Below are 23,374 nucleotides of genomic sequence, written 5' to 3' on the forward strand. Positions count from 1 at the left end.
GGGGATCTGATTTGATGAATTATCTGAGACGATATGAAGTGAATTGGTCCTGACCTGCTTTTACCCAGTCTGATCCGACAAGTTTAAACCAGTGCTTGGAGATGACTTGGGCACCCTTTGTCCATATAGAATTTCTACAGGTTGAAACGTGTTTTTAAAAAAGCTGTCAGCCTACTGGAACGAAGTAAATAAATAACAAAGACGTTGGATCGTTTGATACAAGGAAAGCCAAAAATCATTTACTTCGTATATAACAAGTATATAACTCAAAGCATGGAGTATGTACTTGAAAGGTAATACGAGTAGTTAAAGATTTTTTGTTGATGAATTATATGTGTGAGACTGTCTAGTCTTGTTTTTATACACATTCCGATTTTACAAGTTTAAACCTGTATTTGGAGATGTCTTGTATACCTTTATACATAAATAGGTGCAAGTTCAAACCTGTGCTTTAAAGAAACTGTAAGCTTATTTCACAAGTTTAAACCAACATTTTTTTAACAAATGCATCGCTGATGAAAGGGACGAAGTAAGTAATTAAATAACAAAAGGCGGCAGATAGTTTGATATAAGGGTAATTTTAAATAACTTACTGTTTATGTAACACAAAGCATAGAGCACCTACCTACGCAGGTAAGATAACGATTTGTTACAAATGACATTACAAAACGTAACATTTTACAAATTTCTTATCTTCAATTAAAACCGTTCACTGTTCAAAACTGTTATAGAACAAAAAGGTAGGTTAGGTTAGGTTAGGTTCATCATCATCATCATCATCATCTCTCAGTCTATATAGGTCCCACTGCTGGTCACAGGCCTCCTCCCAAAGGTTAGGTTAGCCTTATTAATTCATAAAGTTATGAATTCAGCGAAGAAATATTGTGGGTCCAAACAAAGAACTTACGATAATAAGCACAACAAATTTTGGACGATACTGTGTTTAAATAGCGTGGGAAACCGATTAAGGTAACAAAATCAGGCAGCTGGCTTATAGAATTTATGACAGAGTCAAGAACAGGTAGCAAACCAACAATCTATTGTTCGCGTTTTAACGTAGCATCGGAATGCACGCCAAGATGTTAATCATCATCATAGTTAGATTTATTGCAATTGTTAAAGTTACGAATTCAGCAGAGAAAAAGCGTAACATTTACAAACTTCTTGTTTTCAATTAAAACCTTTCTCTATTCGGTATATATCATAAAGTAAAAAGGTAGGTTTAGGTTAGGTTAGATTTATTGCAATCGTTGAAGTTACGAATTCAGATAAACATAACCCTCCTTCTTCGCAGTCGGTAAAAAAAGCTATTGATTAATTATAAAATCGAATCAGGTCAGAATCAAAATACATTATCTCCCTTTGTTGCGCATTGCACAGGTCGGTTAATAAAGCCTGTATAAATTGCATCAACTCCGTAGCGTCCGAGCGCAGGTAGCATTTTTTTCTTTTGCAGGTGGCAATCGATCAAAAAGGGATCAAGCTTTTTATGTGTTGGCGCCGCGACGTTGCTCTTGTGTTAGAAATACAGTAAATATATATAGGAAGGAGTGGGTGGAGCTTTCTGAAACCTCGTCCAATGGCTCCAAGTGGGGTGTTTGGGGTTTTTTTGATACCAAACTTTTTTTTTTTTTTTTTTTTTTTTTTAGTTTTCCACGCCCCAAGTTCGCCATTTTGACCGGTTCAAAAAAAAGTGATGGGGAACCGGCGAATCCCTACTACTAGCCTCTGACGGCGTTAATGTTGCAAAAAGCCAATATACATTTTCCGTAGTAATAATAGGATAAACGTGACGAGGAAATTAATAGTTATAAAAAAGTATGGATGTTTACAGATATCATGGATATTTATTGGAGCTGGAAAAACAGTCCCTATGCTACTTGTCGGAAGGTTCATTTTTGGAGTGAGCGGTGGCTTGCTTATGCAGGTAAGATTAATTATAGACTACTAAGGATCCACCCCGCCTTCGAGCGGGCTCATTTTAGACTCACACACCGAGGGTTTCGTAAAAATATTTAGATACCTAGTCAAAACATAAGATTTGAACAGGCGCAAATCTATAAATACCACGGGTCATTTTATCCGTCTTCAAATGAATAAGGGAATTGCTAAGAAAAATATGGTTTATCAATATATTGTTCTAACCCCCTGACATTATCATTTCAAACTTCAATATCTCAACCGATCTAAGTCATACATAGTTAGGAATCACTGCAAAGAAACTCGCTTTCACGTAAATAAAACTGCATCTAAATCGGTTCATCCGTTTGAGAGCAACGACGCTACAAAATCTTCGCTTCGGGCTTCAGAATACCAGAACAGAATAACTGAAAAGACGTTACCCACAGGTCGCCTGGTCCTTCACCGCTGAGATATCCGAAGACGCCGTCCGAGGCTTCATGTCTTCGATGCCTTCTGTCATGTACGCTCTTGGTGCCCTGGTCTCCATAATCCTGGGTTGGGTCACGAGCTACCACAACGTCACGTACATCAACATTGGCTTGGCGCTGACCAACGCGTTTACCATGTGGGTGCTACCTGAGAGTCCGGTGTATTTGGCGTTAATAGGAAAACATGAGGTAAGAATATCACTGCTTAATATATATTATGTCTTTATATCGTCACCAGTGGTTGGCAATTTGGTTACACGCCACTGGATCATCTCAACCCGCCACGCCCCGGCTTTGCTTTACTGATGGTGACCACCGCATTTAAATCCGTCGCTCAGTTTGAAATATCAAAGCGTACAGACGGCGGGAAGTAACTTTATTTTATACTACGTCAAGAAGATAGGAAGTAGGATAGGATTTGCCTGAATACTCGTATCTTTTTCTATAAGACTTGTATATAATTGCCTATAGGAAGCCCTCAAATCGCTGTCGTTCTACCGCGCGTCGACATCCAAAGATAAGGCAGTGATAGACGAGATGTCGGAGATTAGAAGCAACCAAGCAAACAAACAAACCGATGTAAAGTTGTTGCCTACTGAAGGTAAACTTTCACCTAAATACAGCTTCTTCATCATCATCATCAGCCGGAAGACGTCCACTGTTGAACAAAGGCCTCCCACCTTGAACGGCACAATGAACGACAACTGCCACTTGCATTTACAGATCTCCCATAACTTTTGCGATGTCATCAAAATACCTAGTGGGAGGCCTGTTAACGTTTCAGCTTCCGGTTTATGGTTGCAACTGAGTACCTTTCTCCCCCAAAAGTTATCTGTTCTTCGAGCGATGTAGCCCTTCTATTGTTACTTCAACTTGCCTATTCTTCGAGCTATCTCAGTCTCTCTATGTCAGTAAACAATCTAAAACTACCCCACACTGTATAAACTTTGTTTCGGAGCTCAACACTAAACATTCATAGATATCTACTTACCTAGAATTTTGTAACACCCAGTGTGCGAGTCCAACTCGCATGTACTATTTTTTCCAGAACCATCTCTTCGAGATCAAGAAAAACAAAACCTTGCTGAGACTGAGTTTGTTCCTGCTGCCAAAGTAACATCAATGCAATATTTCCGTAAGTACACACGCTGTACCAAAAGTCCAGTACCAGGATACCATAACCACTAAAGTGTTCTTACAGGCATATCGCCGGCGGCGCGTTGGTCTTTCTTCGTGGTAGCCGCCCTGATGACGCAGTCTATATTAACGGGAGTCATAGCAGTTCAAGTGTATGGTGGTCCGCTGTTCTTAAAAGCCACGCCCTCTCTGTCACCTGACTTGTGCGCGGTTTTTCTGGGTTCTATTCTCTTAGTCGGAAGCATTTGTGGAGCAGCGTTCACGGACTTATTTGGTAGACGGGTAAGAAATATTTTGAATAAATTTGCGTAACCTGCAAAGAATTCAATAGCATGTGTGAACTTCCCGATCAGCAATAGGCTCATGTTCAAGCTAACAGCTTAGGCTCTTTCATTCCAAGAGGAAACTTGAGCTTAGTAGTGGAAAGTACCTATATTGGCTGGAAATGATACTGACGCTGATGATGCTGTGGTTGTTATGGCTCCGCTGGACTAGTTGTTCCTTTTATAATTGCCAGTTTTTTAACGTCTTAGTCAATGACATAACCCACTACTCATGTTTAATCAAATAAAACATGCGAGAACTTTCTTGAAGTCGACTACCATAAAAGAAACTAAAGAGAAATCATCATTTTGTATTTTGACCAGGACTTTATAAAATGTGCAGTGTCTCAAGTCTTTCTGAAATCTTTTAGATCCTCCTCATGACAGCGGCGGCCATCAACGGCATCTGCATGCTGGCGCTTGGGACCCTGGTGCGATGGGCTTGGGGTCCAGAGTGGCTGGTGCCGACTTTCATCCTGGTCTTCTCTTTCGTCTTCAACCTAGGAGGCGGCATGATACCTTACGTACTGCTGGCTGAAGTTTTTGTGCCTGAGGTGAATCTATTATTATTACAGATCTATTCACCTTCAGTAGCTTATCGATGTGCAATAGTAAATATGTAATGAATAAAAAGTCGTGGTAGCATAGAGATTAACCTAAAGCCTCACAACTAAAGGTTTACGACGAAATTACACTTGAAATTGACCACAGTAAAAAAAAAAATTTAGAGTAAACCTACACGAATCTGCCAACAATTGTCAACTAGGCTGACACTATTTACCGGCACGTATAATACCGACATGGAAATACCGACCTGTTATTTCGTGTACACGCCCATACAAACTTGTGTCAAACTGACACAAGAGTTTCTATGGGGCGTGACACAAAATATCATGTCGGTATTGTACGTCCGGTAAATTTATAGTCTCACCCGTCAACTACAAACTCAGCACTGAGGTGTGGAAGGTAAAGGGAAGCTACCACACTATTTTCCCAAGAAAATGGTCATGAAGGTATACTACTACTGATTGTCACCCGACCACCTCGCCGAGCACTCTGTCAATAGTGTAGCGACTTATATAGAAGAAGACTAGCGTCATGATCACGAGTAGACTGAAGAAATAATTGCATGGATATTTTGGCCTATATCCATTATAATGTCCTAATATTCTTATAGTAAAACCGTTTAAACCATAGCGGACTAGTTATCTGATAACTAGTACATATTCCATCGTCACTATAAACTCCGATGTTCCAGGTCAAAGGCTTTGCCCAGTCCATCACAATGCTCTGGCTCTACATAGTCCACTTCATCCTTCTCCTCGCCTTCGTGCCAGCCGTCGAACTGATCGGCCTGGATGTCGTCTTCTTCGTCTTTGCCGCTTGTGCATTCTCTACCACACTTCTGACTCACTATCTCCTGCCTGAGACAAAGGGTTTGAACCCTTATGTCATCGAAGACACGTTTGCGCAACGGATCAAGGAGGGAAGACGATGGGCTTCGCCGGTGAAGAGTTAGGGACGTTTGAAATGAAAAAAATAAATGTAAATAGGACTTATTTTAAGACAGTGTACACCGCAAAATACACACAGGACGCCAATAGGTTGGGAGCGAGTCGTGAACGGGTCGGGTAGATAGTGCGGTGGGCCTATATGAACAACATCACACCGACAGCGGGAGCAGAGAAATATTCTGTTTTATTTTTAAAACACCTAGTTGAGGCACTTGTCCCACCGCCGACGATGAGCGAGAAGCGAGCAGAGCGAGTAACTAGAAACGAGTGGGCGAGCAGTGAAAAGCGAGTGTTCGAGCACGACGGGCGATTATTCGCTCCACTCGCTCGAGCCGGGCGGCTGCCAAGCTAACAGCGCTGAGCGAGTATCGCTGAGCTAGTTTTATAGCAGAGAGTTTTATAGCTCTTGTCGCTGCGACAAAAGATTGAGCGAGTTCTCGCCGGCAGTGTGAACCGCCAGCGATCAACTATTAATATATGTGTCTCTTTTACTCACACAGGATCTTATATCTTTTGTTCGTTTCTTGAGCGAGAAAGTAGTCGATAGCCGATCGTTTCCTCGCCGGCTGGTGAGACAGCTGCCTTAACTTGGAGAATGGCTGGAGACCAGAATAGTAAAGTATTGTGTGAATGAATAAATACGAATTAGTTTAATTAAGAAAAACTACTGCAACCTGTATTATAGGTACATAATTTATTACAAATAAATCATTCAGAGAATATCCATATTTCTTACTTAACATTAAATAATAATATAATATAATAATAAAAATATTTATTAATACAACATAACACATTACAAATCAAAATAAATCAATACCTAATAATAATAAAAAACAATTTATACAATAAAAAAATACAAAAAAATCTAATTGAGATTATTTATATATTTGTTTTTACACTGATTTTGGAACACTTTTAATTTTGGCATAAATTATCACATATAATATCACAAAACTTCTTTACATAAATAGGATCAGAATCATTAGATGTCATGCAATAAATACGTACCCAAACCAAAATACACAAAGATCATATTTTTTGCCAATCAAGGACCTACGCTAGGCCTATGCTAGACCTATGCTAGGTAAAGCAGTTTGCACGGAGGGTTGGACGCCCGCCTGTTAAAAAATAGTATGAGCAGCACTTACTATATCTTTTAAACAGATTTACATTAATTATTAAATGATATCTATACATCACAACACTTCATTTTTAACACATTGGATTCGCTATTAGGAGTAAGGGGTCGCCAATGCGGATCGGAATTATTTCCCAATATCCCTGTCCATGATATAATCATTAATTTTATAATACGAATACGACTTAGATATTGATGTCTTCTTGACAATAGACTTGAATTTTGTATCCGTTTCAATGGTAATATTTTTTGAAATTTTATTATAAAAGCGTAAGCAATTTCCCAGAAACGACTTTTTGGCTTTAGCCTGTCTGTAAGGTGGAACTTTAAGCTCCCCTGTGTTTCTAGTAGCGTTAGTAGGAAAATCACATATTTCTTTCTTCTCCTAATTTCACTCTTTTGTAAGATAAAAATTGGCTCAATTGTAGTGTGAGCTGCGCCACACGCACACTCTCCCAATATGTAACCTATATAATAAGAATTAATGTATTCTAATAGACAGTATTTACACAGCACCTGTGAGTTTCACTTGTCCCTCGATCGCCTCCTTACATGGCGTCCCTGCCAGTGCCGCTTCCTCGTGCGGCGCTGGCGGCGCTCTGTGCCACCAGTATTCGTTAGTGGACTTACTTAATATATTAGTGAAGTGAAAAAAAGACTAAAAATTGATGAAGTGAAAAGGTGTGAACCTTTATTTAAGTAATTTACGGACTACGAAAAAAAACATGAAATGTAACTACTATTAACTAAAATAATATAAAATTAATCAAGAAAATAAATGTAAGAAAGAAGATGGAAGAGAACTAAGCAGTTATCATAAGCAGTGTCGTAACATGCAGGCTACCTTGGTTGCAACCCCCCAAATAAAACCCTCGACCTTAATGTGCTTGTCATGAAGGTCGGTAAATGAGTCATTGCGCGTACAAATTTTCTTGTCATGAAGCCCAAGATCGGTACATGAGTTATTGCCCGTACTAATACTGCTGCGCGCGCTGCTGCTGCAGGACCACACGCACACGCACGTCAGGCACGTGCTGCGGGAGGGGGAGGGCGGCGCTGCCAAGAGCGCAGCCTTAGGTATTGCCAATATTTGGAACAATTATATTTTTTCTTTTAGAAATATAAAATTTTACTCGCAAATGTGATGAAAAACATTGTATGTCGCACGGGCGGTAGGTACTAGAATTACGAACATCGACTCATTAAAGCCCTCAGTCTTCGACTTCGGGCTTCTAATAGACTCTCGTTCGTAATTCCTTATTTACCGCCCTTAAAACACAATGTCCTATTATAACATCGTTTGGAAAGGTATGTTTGCAAATATTATGTGGTTTTCGGATAACTATTTTACAGGACTGTAGAAGGGTTTTTTTATTAATTGTTTTTTTATTAGTCATGTGCTACATTTAAGCTAAATAATAATTATAATCATAAGTCAAAGCCGCTTGTTGACGAGGTTCTATAAATTTCAGAATTTTTGAGATATTTCGGTTTTCAAAGTAACAAAAATTTACTTTACGCAGTCTTAAAATAGATAGAAAAGAAAAAGTCATTGTTTAGACTCCCAGCGCTTAGCTAGATGATTCCATATAGGTCATCAAGTACTGATCGGAATGTGAGGTGTGTTATTTCGACTCACATTTCACTAGGTAAATGAGGTACTGTGCGCTCTTCAAGGCATGTTGAGCAAGAATGATCAAAAAGATATTAACTTCGGTAGTGACTTCGGTAATGACCACAGGCCGTATTGTCTAACGTTTCTAACACTTGCGATCAAAATCAAATGGCAGTTTTTGTATCCGAAAACTGTAATTTGATTGTGATCGCGAGTCTCAGAAACGTTACGCAAATAGACCCTCAGGAGGCATTTCAACGGCTGACGAGTAATGTGAAGCTTATGATTAGGGCCCGGAATTTTGCGTGCGGCTATTAACAGATTGTAGGGAGAGAGCACCGCTTTTTATCGATGTTATCGACAAATCGACAGTTTTTTTATTTATGTTTCTGTTAAATAAAACCTCAAATTTTCCGATGATACGCACAGTCGAACAAATTGAAGACCCAGGCAGGGTGGAACTTGTTGTTACTAATGTCATGTTGACATCTCATACTTTTGTCAAGGAAATCATAGTGCAATTGATTATTAAAAGGTTCCATCCTGGGTCATGATTCAACATGTTCGACTGTACTTTTTCAGCGGTCAATGATGAAAAAAATTCGAAATATCGGAAAGTTTAATCGGTTTAAATTGCCTTATTGAAATCACTATAACTACGAATACATATAAGAGCTTGCTCACCCGATATGAAGTGTTTCATAAAGGCCCTTTCTTCCCGGTTGATCGACACCTCTGGGGACCCAAGAGCTGGTACGTATTTATCCCAGCGGATCGCACTTGCGGTCCAAAGGGGTAATGCGGCCAGCATCATGGGAACTCTGCCATAGGCAGATCTTTTGGACGGGGTTTTCTTTTTATAATTTTTATTTTTATAGTAACATGTAGATATATTTAGTTAAGGTTTCTAGGTAAGTTTTCTTTGTCTTCTTATTATTATTATCATTTTATTTTATTTAATCTGTACTTCTTTTGTTTTTTTTTTATTTGTATATACATAGAGAGAGTTGATAACCTAAGTAGGTATTTGCTTGTAAGTGGTATTTTATTTATAGATAAATTAACCGCATTGATAATAGTTGGATACTATCTATAATATCGATGAAAATTCCGGGCCTTACTCATGATGCATCTTACGGACAAAGCCCACGCCAAATACGAACGATCCGCTACCTGAACCAGAGGGGCTACTACGAAATTTGAAAATCAAAGTTCGTATCGTACCGTCTCTTTCACTCTCGTATTAAATAATATAAGCGTCAGCGAGACGGCAAGATACGAAGTTCGAATTTTGCACTTCGTAGCAGAGATCGGTATTTTCACGGCATTTATCTGTCATAGTGAATTCTCGCTTATCGACTCTACCTAAATGATATCGATAATGATTATTATCGTAAAATAATAACCTTAATATCTTTTATAAAGACACTAATGGAACACTTATTAGCACTACAACAGACTTTAAATATGAAATTGAATTATTAAATTAGAAATTGCTAACTATTCGACGACCTGATGGCCAAGTGGTTAGAGAACCTGACTACGAAGCTTGAGGTCCCGGGTTCGATTCCCGGCCGGGGTAGATATTTGTATGAATAATACGAATGTAGTTTGTTCTCAGGTCTTGGATGTTTAATATATATTTAAGTATGTATTTTATTTATCTATATAAGTATGTTTATCCGTTGCCTAGTATCCATAGTACAAGCTTTGCTTTGTTTGAGACTAGGTCAATTGGTGTCAAGTGTCCCATGATATTTATTTATTTATTATATTCATTGTTTTCATTGCATAATCCATATTTATGTCAATTTCACATTTTCGACTGGTCAAAAGTTAATTGGAAGGGATCGTTCTTTAAAGATAAAACCGTCTATTGTTGACCTCTACTTTTAATCTTTTTGAACATGTTGTGTATCGATATATCGATATTGAATATCGGAAGTCGATAAGTGAGAAGTCCCTATGGTAGATCAAAATGCCGCAAAAATTCCGATCTCTGCAGGGCTACTACGAAACTCGAAATTCGAAGTTCGTGTCTTGCGGTCCCTCTGATACTTGTACTATTTAATACGAGAGCGAGAGGGACGGTACGATACGAACTTCGAGTTTCGAGTTTCGTAGTAGCCCTGCTGCTTCGTAGTATAGGCTCTGAAAAACCTAGTGGTTGCAACTAACATCGACTTTACCGACTCAAAGACTCTCCGGAAATACCACATAATAGGTAATAGTAGAAATACTTAAAGTGCACTGTCCTTCCAGACTCAAAGACGCAGACTGACCTATCGACATACTTTACCGACCCCGACTCCCGACCTAATAATGTGACCCAAAAATATGTGAAAAAATATCAAAATATAATATTTTTTTTAATCTGAAATTCCTTCATTGTTTATGTTACAACTAATATAATTTTGCGGTCAAATGCGTTGCCTTTCGGATGGTTTTATTGATATGCGGAACCCTCGGCGTCTGATTCGTTTCTTAGCTCCCCGTAATTCATCATTACAATAGTTTTTGGCTGCGATTAACTTTATGAACCTAAATTTCGCGGAAACATGAGATGGTTGTTTGCACATTATAGCGCGTACGGCGGCCGAGGGCACTCCTGCTAGTGAGCTCCGCGACACTTATGTGCCTCTGGTACTTGTTGCGGTAGCTTTTAATAAAAAAAAACAGTGTTGTATTAATTATATTAGATAAATTAAAAAAAAAAAACAAAATGAGGGTTGCTAGCTTCATGCGTCAATTCTTGGGAGCGGCTATCAGTAAGTACTTCAATGTTTATTTTAAAAAGTTTTTTTTTTCATGAACACACATTTTTTACGCATAGACGTATACATGCGAAAGGTTGCCCATAGTCCTTTATTTTACTATCGTAAGCTCGCAGGTAGTAATTGTGTAGTTAATTTACTTTATACTGTTTATTCCAGTGTCCTTCCCCAAATTCCTCCTCGGTTCCGGCCTGGTATGGCCATCGTACTCCATAATCACCCTCCGAAGCGCGAACACCCCTCTCTCAGCCCCCATCACCCTGATGGAAGAAGCTCTGGTCGGCAGCCTCCCCCTGATCTCCGCCATCTTCATGTCTCCGTTCGGAGGTGTCATCGTGGACAAAATTGGACGGCGGTGGGCTGGGATTGCCACGTGCTTTGCTGTCGCAGTGAGTAAATAATCCATCCTTCTTAAGAGCGTTTATACCTGCTGAGCTGGCAACGTTCTCGATTATTCCATAAAAATTGAATGAAAATTAAAAATGTCTGATAGAACACTTTCTTAATATATAAGTTAATGTGTCTACGCCAATAATTATTCGTTATAGACTATTGTTTTCTTTAAAAACCATTTATAAACATTAATACGTTTACTACGTTTTCCTGTCCGTGGTCTCCATTCGAGGACTCGTATTCTCCACCGTTCATCAGTCCTGCCTGTGGTCCTGCGACAAACATGGCCAGCCCAACGCCACTTCAGCGAACTAATTCTTTGAGCAACATATATTAACCTAATAAAAAGATCTCAACATAAAAATGGAATAAAAACAAGACATACATGACGCTGAATAGGCCCCCGCTCGGCATAATGCTTGCTATGACATGGCACTGATTTTCAGTGAGAACCTTATCTGAAAACTAAGTAGTAACTAAAGAGTAATAATAGCACTCACGCCAAAAAACCATAAAAAAAGAGTTAAAAAAATAATAGTAGATTATTGTCGTGGCCTGGAAGTAGGCAATTGCTGGCTGAGTATGAGTATTAAACGGACGAGCTTGCGAGTCCGTTTAACTAATACGAAGCCAGCAATTGCTATTCCAGCCGAGACTAATATAAAGCTCTTCTCAAAAATGGTGAATAATTCTGAAATAGAATAAACTTTTTCTCAAAATATATTATAAAATTTAATTTTATTCCAATATTTTTCTTATGCTTTCCCGCCTCTTTTCATTAAAAATAAACTGCAGGTGTATTTTTCCACCGAAAACACCACAAGCTATTTCAGACCCAATAGAAAAAGTCCGGAGTTCCAACAAAATATCTGATACCGGCCATTAGACTTGGCTGTATACCACTTGTGCCAACATTTCCATGGCTTTTTTAACTTAAAAAAAAATGTGACTGATTGCAGGCGCACTAATTCATTATTGTCGAGCTAGCGCGCCTGCAATCTTTTTAACTTTTTAATTTCTCGCTGACCATAAACTATGCACTTCACCTTCTGATATGTAAAGAATAATGTCAACTATTACGGACATTTTTGAGAAAAAATATAAAATTTCCTTATTATTAAATTGTATGACATTTAAAGTTTGACAGTCACATTTGAGTTGCATTGAGTTAATACGAGTATCTATTTATCTACTTAATACCTTTAAGCGAGCAATTCTTGTATAATATATTTATATATAGTCAGAATCTCGGAAACGGCTTCAACGATTTTGATGAAATTTTGTATGTGGGGTTTTTGGGAATGACAAATCGATCTAGCTTGGTCTTATCTCTGGAAAAACGCTTATTATCGTGTTTTAGCCCGAGCAAAGTTCGGTTGCCCAGGTACTGCCAATGAAGCAAATATCTGTAACATCCTAATAACAATCAATTAGGAAGATTGCTAACTGGGCCGCCCCCTTGCGACGTTTAATCTAATAACATTTATTTTATCTGTATTTACCCACAATAAAACAATTTTTCCGATCAAATGATAAAGGAGTTATCAAACAAAAGAGATTATGTATGTGATAAAGGTATGTAGGTACCTTGTAATCTTACTAATATTACAAAAATTATAAATGTAAAAGTTTCTGCATTTATCAGTGTATAGGTAGGTATGTTTAATACTTACTCATTGACGCTAAAACGGCCTGACGAATTTTAATAACGGAATTTAATGTCCGGTTGACTGGATTTAGAGAATAATTATACCGGGTGTGGCCTGTAACAGGAGAAAATAATTAAAACATAGATCGTACTCCTCAAGATCAACGACATTAGTTCAGGGACTTTTAAAAATAAGTAGGTTTGTTATGTCAGAAAAAAAGAAAGAAATAAAGTTTAAAATTTATTCGAAGAAGCAATGTAAAGCAAAATGCTTGATGTTTGTAGGGTGACAGGCGACTATAGCGTGACGTACATTGATAACACTATGTTCAGAATTGGTGTGACGTAGTTTGTGGCTGGCCCTTCACTATCCTTTATCAGCTCTGCATACGTAAACTATTAGGCCTAGCAATCAATCAAAATTCCAGGATTTCGCGAAAATTCCTGTCAGAAAAACACGCGCCGAATTTGGTGTCTCTAACCGATTGAAAATTGTTGGATACCCGATCCCGTGGCAAATTTGGAATAAAACGTAGCCATGTGTTATTGCAAACTTCCAGCTATCTACAAAATTATCAAAGCACTGCTGCTTCACGGCAGGATTAGCGAGCAAGATAGTGGTAGTAATCCGGGCGGACCTTGCACAAGGTCCTACTACCTGCATGAGTTGAGATGGCACTGCAGTCCACTATTGGAGTAGGTATGCAAGCGATCAGAATTTTCGGTTGTTTGGTCGGATTCCCCGGTCGTGCAATTGGTATAACACCTCTGGGCGCAGTCACATGAAGTGCTCCACGTGACGATCTGGAAGTTTTCGTTTTAAAGTCTTAGGGCCTCCGTTAGCTGACCCGGTTTGCACGAAGCGAGTGGACGCCTATTGAAAAATAGTATGAACAGCATAGGAGCAGCACTAACTGGGCGCCAGTCGCCAGTTGAAGTGCGCCCGTGAACAGCACCCGCGCCAGCTAGCGTAGGCCCTAGCTTTGGTTTCCTGGGATCAGCGGTGACGTCATGTAGGGGCCGTGATGGGGCGATGAATGACGTCACGAGATCGTTGTCGATTTGAGAGCTCTCTAGGGAACCGCACCGCTAATCCTAGGACACCCGGGCTTTAGATTTCGTACAAGCACTACAAGCACATTGCTAATAAAACAAATAATATTTTAATGAATCTTTTCACAGGGTGGTCAGTAGGACTGCATAGAATAAAGCTTCCAATTCACACTAGGAGGGTGTTTGTTATCATCATAATAATTGTTTTCAGATATCATGGGTGCTGATTGGTTTTGGGACTACCGTCCCTATGCTGCTTGTCGGAAGGTTCATTTTTGGATTGAGTGGTGGCTTAAATATGCAGGTATGTTTTTTTTAAATTAGTTATACTACTTTATAATGTTCTTACCGTCACATGGTGGCAATTATAGTCCGAACCAAGTCTACCTCGGCCATTCTCATTTTATCGTGCACCTGTCTAATTACCGTACCGCTTTTTTTGTCATGCAAAACCGACACGACACTGCAACTGAGTGCACATCTAGACAAAGGTCGGCTGCCATTTACATTTATCTGTGCACTCAAGTCTAATTACCGTGTCACTAGTGCGGTAAAAAAGCGGTACGGTAATTAGACAGGTGCACAATAAAATAAGAATGGCCGACCTAGGTTTGATTTGAAAAAATCAGAAAGAAAGAAAATATTCTTATTCGTGTTAACATGAAAAAAATATAAAATAAAAATGCACAAGTCACGAAAATATATATTTTTTATTTTTAGTTTTTTTTTAAAGCTAGAGAAACCCCGAGATTAGCCCTCACTACGCGTATAGCTCGCTGAGCAACTCTGAGCCTATTATAAGCTTAACAGTGAAGCATCACGTCTCGGACCCATATTAGGTCATCTTGGCTTTAGATATACTTAAAAATAAAGATTTTTTTTTAAAGCGTTTATACCTGCTTAACTGGGACCGTTGCACTTTTGTTAGTTTTTTTCGATTATTCCTATTATTATTATTTTCTTTCAAAACGAACAAATGCTTATTAACGGTTTTTAAAGAAAATAAAAGTCTATCACGAATAATTATTGCAGTAGACACATTAACTTATATATTAAGAACAATTCTTATAGACCACATTTTTAATTTTCATTCAATTTTTATGGAATAATCGAGAAAAACTAACAAAAATGCAACTTTGGCAGCTCAGCAGGTATAAACGCTCTTATAGTCAAAATATATTAATATTTACCTCGACGTTTCGGCAACATTACAGTGGCCGTGGTCACGAGTAGACTGAAGTGTGGGGTGTCAAGTCTGCCTAGCAGCGCGAGTCCTTCGAACTACACGCACTAGATCACAAATAGTACCGGCCCTCGTATCACGAACTACCCGCACTTCATTATTTTTATTTGTCACCCCATCACACCGACACACAACACTAACAACGTCCGATCGTCCCTCAGATCAGAACATTAATTCCAACGCTGACACTTATTTTTAACAGGATTCTACGAAGATGAAAGCTTGTATCCATCATCCCGGTTGAAATTTTTATGCTTTTTTATTTCAACTGTTTCACATGGTACGTGAGTCTTGAGTAGAAATGACGTTCCGTGGAGAGAATTTTAGGATTGTGAAGCTTAATCCAGTGGTGTGGTCCTGACACCAATAAACGCTCGGCTATGGGACTTATTTACCTGGCCATTTTTAACAGCTGCAATATGTTCGTTGACCCTCTCAACTATTGATCTTTTCGTCTGTCCGATATAGGAACTACCACACCTACAATCAACCTTATAAACACCCGGTGTTTGGAAGGGAACGACATCCTTGGGTGTCCTAATATGCCTCGCGACTTTGGACAAAGGCATGTACACTACCTTGATGGAATAAGTACTTGCCTAAAACGGCTCCAACTTTGTCCGTCACTCCTTTCACATAAGGCATATACGCAGGCTGTCTAGCTACATCAGGATGTTTGGTTCTACGTTTCCCTCTGGGCTGCCATTTATTTACCACATATCCGTTACGATTTAGTATGTACCTCCTGAACATGTCTCAACTCTTCTTCAGCAAATTCAGGGTCACACAAATCAAATGCCCTATTTTGCAATGAACTCGCAACGGATTCGAGATGTCTGGGATGGTGGTGAGATGATGCGTTCAGATACCTGTCTGTGTGCGTCGGCTTCCTGTAGACGGTATGTGCCAAAGAACCATCCGCTTTCGCCATTACCTTCACATCAAGGAAAGCTAATGAATGTCCCTCTTCCAACTCATAAGTAAAACTAACATTAGTGATGAATGGAATTGACGATATGCCAGAAACTGTTCCACTTCAGGTTTCTCACCTTTCATAACGCAGAAAGAATCGTCGACGTACCGCTTCCACAATCTAACATTCCACGCTTGTAGATCTATTAACGTCTCAAATTTTTGACTATGAGTGAAAATCACGAATTTTTAACCAGGATATCTCCCCTTCAGCCAGTCCTCCGGCCAGGTGAACTGATTTAGGCTGATGATGATGGTGATGATGGTGATACCTCCCCAGGTCGCCTGGTCCTTCACAGCAGAAGTATCCGAAGATGCGGTCCGAGGCTTCATGTCGTCCATGCCAGCCATCACCTACGCCGTCGGCGCCCTCTTGTCCATCACCATGGGGTGGGTGACGACATACCACGTCATCGCCTACGTCAATGTGGGCTTTGCCGTCGGCAACGCGATTGTTATGTACGTGCTGCCAGAGAGTCCGGTGTATTTGGCGCTAGTGGGAAGAGATGAGGTAAGAGCTCAACATCTACATCGTTTGGCTCCGTTTCTACCAGAGATGAGCGAGAATGTGTTACGAGGAATGTGTTTTCATGAATCAATACAAATATCGAAAATACAAACTGAGACATGGATGCACAGAAAAACAAGAAAAAGAGACCAGCACTGGGAATCGAACCCAGGTCCTCAGCAATCCGTGCTGCGTGCTATAACCCCTACATCACTGCTGGACAGGAATCTAAAAACAATTTTTTCCTATGCATACATATCTCAGGTTGCTTATTTCTACTATGCTACTTAAGCAACTGCACTAGCGACATCTATGTTTCATCGACAGATGTCACACTACGTAAAAGTAACAAATTTGGAGTTGAAATAAAAAAAAATACAAAAAGACTCCAAAAAAACTAATCATAATTTGATTGCTTAGTAGTGACATCTCTTGTCTGGGTGAGCGGTTAGTTCCGAAAGAGTGTGACGTCTGTCGACGAAACATAGATGTCGATAGTGCTGCTGCTTAAGTAGCGTAGTAGAAATAAGCAACCTGAGATATGTATGCATAGGAAAAATTCGTGTCTAGATTCCTGTCCAGCAGTGGTGTAGGGGTTATAGCACGCAGCACGGATTGCTGAGGACCTGGGTTCGATTCCCAGTGCTGGTCTCTTTTTCTTGTTTTTCTGTGCATCCATGTCTCAGTTTGTATTTTCGATATGGTTTCACGGGATACCCGTAAAAGTAATAAATTTGGAGTTGAAATAAAAAAAAATACAAAAAGACTCCAAAAACTAATCATAATCAATAGAAACGCTTCATTTACCTCGTCTCGCACAGCACCGCTTTGCAGGAAACAGCTGAGCGGGGCGAGGCGAGGTAAACACATTCCTTACAACACATCCTCACACATCTCTCACGCAAACGAAGACGAATCTTAGGACTTGTGAACTTCGGACTTTTAAAAATCGGAATTAGGGAATTAAATGCAGGCTTAGTTAAAAAGCTATAATGTTATTCGCTCAATACGTTAGTCAGCACTTAGTCAATTAATTATGTGGCTTTGATTTGGATCTTTTAAGGAGTCATCAATCTCTTGAACGGATTAAACACGATGAACTGAATGAATCTTTTTCCACTTTGATACTTTTTAATACCGGTGAATTAAATTTAACTTTTGTATCATATTGATACCAGGAGGCCATAAAATCGCTGGCTTTCTATCGGGCAGCGACGACTAAAGACAAAGCTGTCATAGACGAGATGTCGGAGATAAAGAAGAACCAGGCTAACAAGCAGACTACTATGGCGCTACTGCCCACGGAAGGTAATTTGAGATGAAGAAATTTGATCTACGAGTAAGCTGTAAGCTGCAAAGTTACGAAAGTTCCAAAAACTTGATCCATTTTGAAATGATGGGCCCTTTCGGCGGCTTAGTTAGGACCACAATCATTAATAAAATAACCACTTTTTCATGTGTCCACTTTTTTAAATGACCGCGCCAGGAACAAATTAAATTAATTTACGCTATTTTTTGATCAAATGGTAATTTAAAGAAGAGGTAATTTCAAGAAGTGTTCATTTCAAAAAGTGGTAATTTCAATAAGCGGTCATTTTAAGAAGTGGTAATTTCAAGAAGTGGTCATTTCAAAAAGTGGTAATTTCAATAAGCGGTCATTTTAAGAAGTGGTAATTTGTCATAGTGGTCCTAAGCCGCAAAAAAGTATAGGGCGACTGCAAAAGTCGTTCGACAACTCACTCAATTTTTTTTTTAGATGGCTACTCCTAGTCAATATTTTTTCACGGATCTTCTTTAATTTTATACTAGCTTTAGCCCGCGATTTCACCTGACAAAATTTCATTTGTCGCTATCACACGCGGGAATTATGCAATTTTCCGCAATAAATCCAACCTATGTCATTCCAAACGTCTCAAACTATCGCCATGCCAAATTTAGTACAGCGTTTTAAGCGAGAAGAGGTTTCAGATAGACAGAGCTACTTTCGCATTTCTATATGAGTACTTACGGATGTAAAAAAATCTCAATTGTATAAGTATACCAATTTCAAAACTATGTATCAAAGAAGCTCCAATTTGAACAAAGTCATCCCGAGTTATGGTGGCCAGTTCTGTTGAGTTTGGAACATTTTGTCGCTCTGAAGCGATAAAGCAGCTTTATGTATTGCTTTCTATATTATGGTGTCCAATAAAGAGACATTGTATTGTATCGTTTTGCAGAGCCTACGCAGGAGTCGCAGGATCCAGAAAAGCAAAATCTTTCGGAGACGCCATTTGTTCCTCCAGCCAAAGTCACAGGCTGGACCTACTTCCGTAAGTAAAGCGTGTACTAAATTCATACTAAGTAAGAACCAAAACTAATTTGATTTAAGATTTTTTTAAACCGAAAAAAGATTCAGGCCTGCTGAAAGCCCAAACTAGTTCAAACCTAAATTTCCTAACTATACAATCTATTTATGCATTTAAGAAAAAAAAAACACCTCATAAAAATCATGAATGACGCATTCTCATTGGTGAATTTAATTTCACATGCAGCAGACAATTACTTTTGATTGGTCCAATTGTCGTTTCAACACGTCAGTAATGAAATTCAAAAATTATATTCTAAAAAGTCGTATCGTATTATGAAATACATTATATTGATACGACCTGTTTTCGTAATGTATTACATTGTTGTCGTATTTTGCGAACCATAAATGAATCAGCTGTTAAATGTACATATTATATAGGCAGTTTTGGGTACTGGATTTAGGTTATCTAGCATTTTCGACCAGTGTCGTGAAAAAAAAATTTGATTTTGGTGAGGAAACGTACTGTTTATTATAAACATATAATGTTACTGTGATTTAGCCAATAATTTTTCCATTTGAAATAAATTAGATACATTATAAATAAATAGCCATTACTTTCAGGAAAGTCACCTGCAGCGCGTTGGACCTTCTTCGTGGTAGCCGCTCTAATGACTCAGTCCATCACCACCGGGGTCATCGCAGTTCAAGTTTACGGTGGCTCTCTCTTCCTCAAAGCCACGCCCTCTTTGTCACCGGATCTATGTGCAGTTCTGCTTGCTTCTACGCTCCTGGTAGGAGTTTGTGTTGGAGCTGCTTGCTCGGACTTCTTTGGGAGAAGGGTAAGTTTTTTTTTATTGGATATAAAGATATGCGGGCAACAAACAGGATGATGTTCTAGCGTCATAAAAAATACCAGTCTAACCTACAGCATCAAGACGAAATCCTTTGAAAGAAAGCCAAAAAGCGATGATAAGATAACAGAAAAACAAAGAAAAATAAAACTTCAAGCTCATTAATTCAAGAGGTGGAAATGCACGATACATTTGCAGAACATTTTGTATTATTTTACATCTTACCTATCAAAGGTGTCCCCAATATTCAAAAATCCAACATTCCCTTCGGTCCATTAGATTTGAAGAAAACTACACAGTACATCTATATCTATATCATATACAGTCATCTACATAATATCTGCCACAGTGGAGTGTACAAAAACATCTGACACTTAGGTCCTAGAAATAGAGTCCTATCAGATATTTATGCACTCTTTTTTGTGTCAGATTTTGCTGCTAGCCCGTTAATGTTCAATTTTATGTTTTAATCCCAGCCCCTTCTGATGTCAGCGGCGACCATCAACGGCTTTTGTATGGTGGCGCTTGGCACCCTGGTTCGCTGGGAGTGGGGTCCCGAGTGGCTGGTGCCTGCCATCATCCTTGTCTTCTGCTTCGTGTTCAACCTTGGAGGAGCCATTGTACCGTACATAGTGATGGCTGAAGCTTTCGTGCCTGAGGTGAGAAGTGAATAATGAAGTGAAAAGTTGAAGTATGGTATCAATATAAACAGGGTTATTCGGGATACGTGAGCAGGAAGGGAGACGTGAGCTAGAACAATACTACCAGGTTCAATAAGTTAAATCTACTTTATCGTACTAGTATTAGTGAGACAAAAAATATGAAATTAATTACTAAAGTGCACTTAAAGGTCACTCTGCAATTAAAGGTGCGGGAATTTTTAATAATTATAATTATGAACGATCCATTATCAATTACTGAGGATGTAGGCACGTAGCCTGAATCACTCAATATTGCAGGAAAAGTAAGCGAGACGAAAGAACAAAGGTGGTCTTCGAAGCTTTGAAAGAGTAACAAACTTAACAAACTGTTGTTTGCTGTTACTCTTTCACGCTAAAAAGGGTGGACGGATTTGAAAGAAATTTGGTGTGCATATAGGCTGGACCTCTATAATCGCTACTTTTATTCCAATATTCCCATTGGATAATGATGCAAGAATGTTAAATCACGAAAATTCTACCGCTGAGTCTAAAGCCATTAAATTCTGCACAGACGTTGTTCATATAACGTAAATGAAGAATGCGGTATAATTTTTGCATTTTAATAACAATTTAGTAAAATCCCGGAGTTCAATCCAACTATATTGTATTTCCTTTTTGTACAATAAAGAGTATAAACAAACAAACAAACAAACAAACTACTATAAATAATGATTCACAACGAGCAATGCCGCGTATTCTCAAGCAGTTCAATAAATAGCTTCTGGTACACTTGATAAAACATCGTGTCATCTTTAATTCGTATCAATTAAACATTGTGTATTATAATGAATGAACTTGCGCCAAGGACTACCGCGTGACTGCTAAATACATCCAACTTCATCGCGCTTGTGATAGATATCGTATGGCGTATAGTACTGAATAGAGACGTCAAGTTAGGCAATTCAATAAGGGATAACAAGCTAAATGGTTCTCTATCGTTTGCCCGAATTTTATATGCCCGAATGTTTCGTTTTCTAGAATTTTCATTTGCCATAAAGTACTTTATTTCTGAAATAGTAATTTCTTTAGAGTTGATATTTAACTAACCAAACCTAACTTACTGCATTATATGATGACATTTAAAAAATCCTGAAAACAGTACGGTTCTATATATTTTATGGCAAACGTTGGTATGGCAAGTGAAATTCGGGCAAATGAAATTCGGGCAAGTAAAGGTAAACGCAAGCTAAATATCGCTAAATGGCATTAGAATCTAGAGATGCGTTTGACGCAACTAGTCTTGCTTGTAATTGGCTCAGTTAATACGAACTTTCAATCCTATTCAGTATTGGGAAAGTTTTCAAATTGGCAGAGCCATGTGAGTTGAAACCGTAAAAACAGAATCGCGGGGTCCAGCTCACAGAACCTCTTAGTTCTTCGAATTGTTTGCCGTCCACGGATATGTCGTGGAGGACGTCATTATCATGAACAAAAGCCTTTACGACTGTTGGCTCACGATTATCATCATCTTCCAGGTAAAAGGCTTCGCCCAATCCATGAACATGCTGTGGCTGTACCTCGTCAACTTCGTGCTACTCCTCGCCTTCGTGCCAGCAGCAGAACTAATCGGCCTGGAGTTCGTCTTCTTCGTCTTCGCTGCTTGTGCCTTCTCCTGTGCTCTTATGACTCATTACCTTCTGCCGGAAACTAAAGGCATGAACCCTTATGCCATTGAAGAGGTGTTTACCCAGAGGATAAAGGACGGGAGAAGGTGGGCTTCACCTGAAGCAGTTAAAGGTTAAGGTTGAAGTAAAATTGTGAGCGAATAAAGGAGTGTGTCAAAACATAATGAAAATAGTCCAGAATATCGTCCAATGCACTCTAAGACTATTCTAACAAGCACGAACACGGCTCAGTTACGTTATTTCGTCTTGGAGTTCCAGTCCCTAACTTCCGGCTCCATCATCTCATCAGTTCGATGGTCCCATTGGTTTTATTCCTTCTGACGGTGTATGACAGAATCTGTAATAAAGTTCAAAGATTCCGATTTTTAGTATCATGACATCTTTCTTGGGAAAATAGTGTAATGGTTTCCCCTTGACTTCGACGCCACAGCGCTGGAGTCACGAGTTCATAGTTAGCAATATAGACTGCTCACGACCGCCCCCTCTCACATGTGGTCCCGTAGTTGCCTTTTAGGATATCGATGGGAAGAGATGGGTTCGTCCTATTCTAAAACCGGGCACAGCATGGACGGAATATATACATTATTCAATTTTATATTGGGTATAAAATAATATCGAGAGCTATGGTGCAAAAAGTATGTTGTGTTCGTTTACTTTGTTGTGATTCTACCTAAGAAGTATTTTAAGAATGTAATATAAGACAAGCAGTTTTATGCCTGTAAATAACTATTAAAATTTAAATGAATAACAAGAAAATGTTTTTTTTTTTATTAACATGGTGTACTTATTAGTTTTTAGGAAACGTATTTATTTGAAAACTACTTTATTAATAATATTATTATTGCAAATTGCGAAATTTTAGATGTTTAGATGTTTGTTACTACATTGTACAAACATAACCTAACAGATTTAGACGACGCCTCATGAATCATCATCATCATCATCTCAGCCTATATACGTCCCACTGCTGGGCACAGGCCTCCTCTCAGAACAAGAGGGCTTGGGCCATAGTTCCCACGCGGGCCCAGTGCGGATTGGGAACTTCACACGCACCATTTAATTGCTTCGCAGGTTTGTGCAGGATTCCTCACGATGTTTTCCTTCACCGCCAAGCTCGTGGTAAAATTTCAAATGTAATTCCGCACATGAATTCCGAAAAACTCAGAGGTGCGAGCCGGGGTTTGAACCCACGACCC

The 23,374-nt window shown here is 39.0% G+C and overlaps 2 protein-coding genes across 3 annotated transcripts; both read left to right on the plus strand.

Moving 5' to 3' along the window:
- Window positions 1-1,834: 1,834 nt before the first annotated feature.
- LOC141441409 (facilitated trehalose transporter Tret1-like) lies at window positions 1,835-7,020 on the plus strand (the record flags this gene model as incomplete). Of its 2 annotated transcripts, none has more annotated exon segments than XM_074106128.1 (7): window positions 1,835-1,927; window positions 2,349-2,579; window positions 2,862-2,991; window positions 3,403-3,525; window positions 3,592-3,809; window positions 4,222-4,404; window positions 5,109-7,020. In XM_074106128.1, coding segments are annotated over 7 exon segments (1,239 nt in total), but the record flags the coding sequence as incomplete, so codon positions are not given.
- Window positions 6,990-22,934, plus strand: LOC141441939 (probable metabolite transport protein CsbC). The gene is made up of 10 exons (XM_074106826.1): window positions 6,990-7,006; window positions 7,449-7,582; window positions 11,054-11,283; window positions 14,200-14,292; window positions 16,484-16,714; window positions 17,890-18,019; window positions 18,931-19,023; window positions 19,623-19,840; window positions 20,329-20,511; window positions 22,029-22,934. Exons 1-10 carry the CDS (start codon window positions 6,990-6,992, stop codon window positions 22,293-22,295), a joined length of 1,596 nt encoding a protein of 531 aa, XP_073962927.1. The 3' UTR covers window positions 22,296-22,934.
- The last annotated feature ends 440 nt before the right edge of the window (window positions 22,935-23,374 follow it).

The sequence above is a fragment of the Choristoneura fumiferana genome, chromosome 24, assembly GCF_025370935.1.
Source record: "Choristoneura fumiferana chromosome 24, NRCan_CFum_1, whole genome shotgun sequence".
Classification (NCBI taxonomy): domain Eukaryota; kingdom Metazoa; phylum Arthropoda; class Insecta; order Lepidoptera; family Tortricidae; genus Choristoneura; species Choristoneura fumiferana.

Coding starts and splice junctions, on each gene's coding strand:
- LOC141441939 (XM_074106826.1), top strand. Junction 7,583..11,053: donor TGCCAAGAGCGCAGCCTTAG/GTATTGCCAATA, acceptor TGTTTATTCCAG/TGTCCTTCCCCAAATTCCTC. Junction 16,715..17,889: donor CGCTAGTGGGAAGAGATGAG/GTAAGAGCTCAA, acceptor TATTGATACCAG/GAGGCCATAAAATCGCTGGC.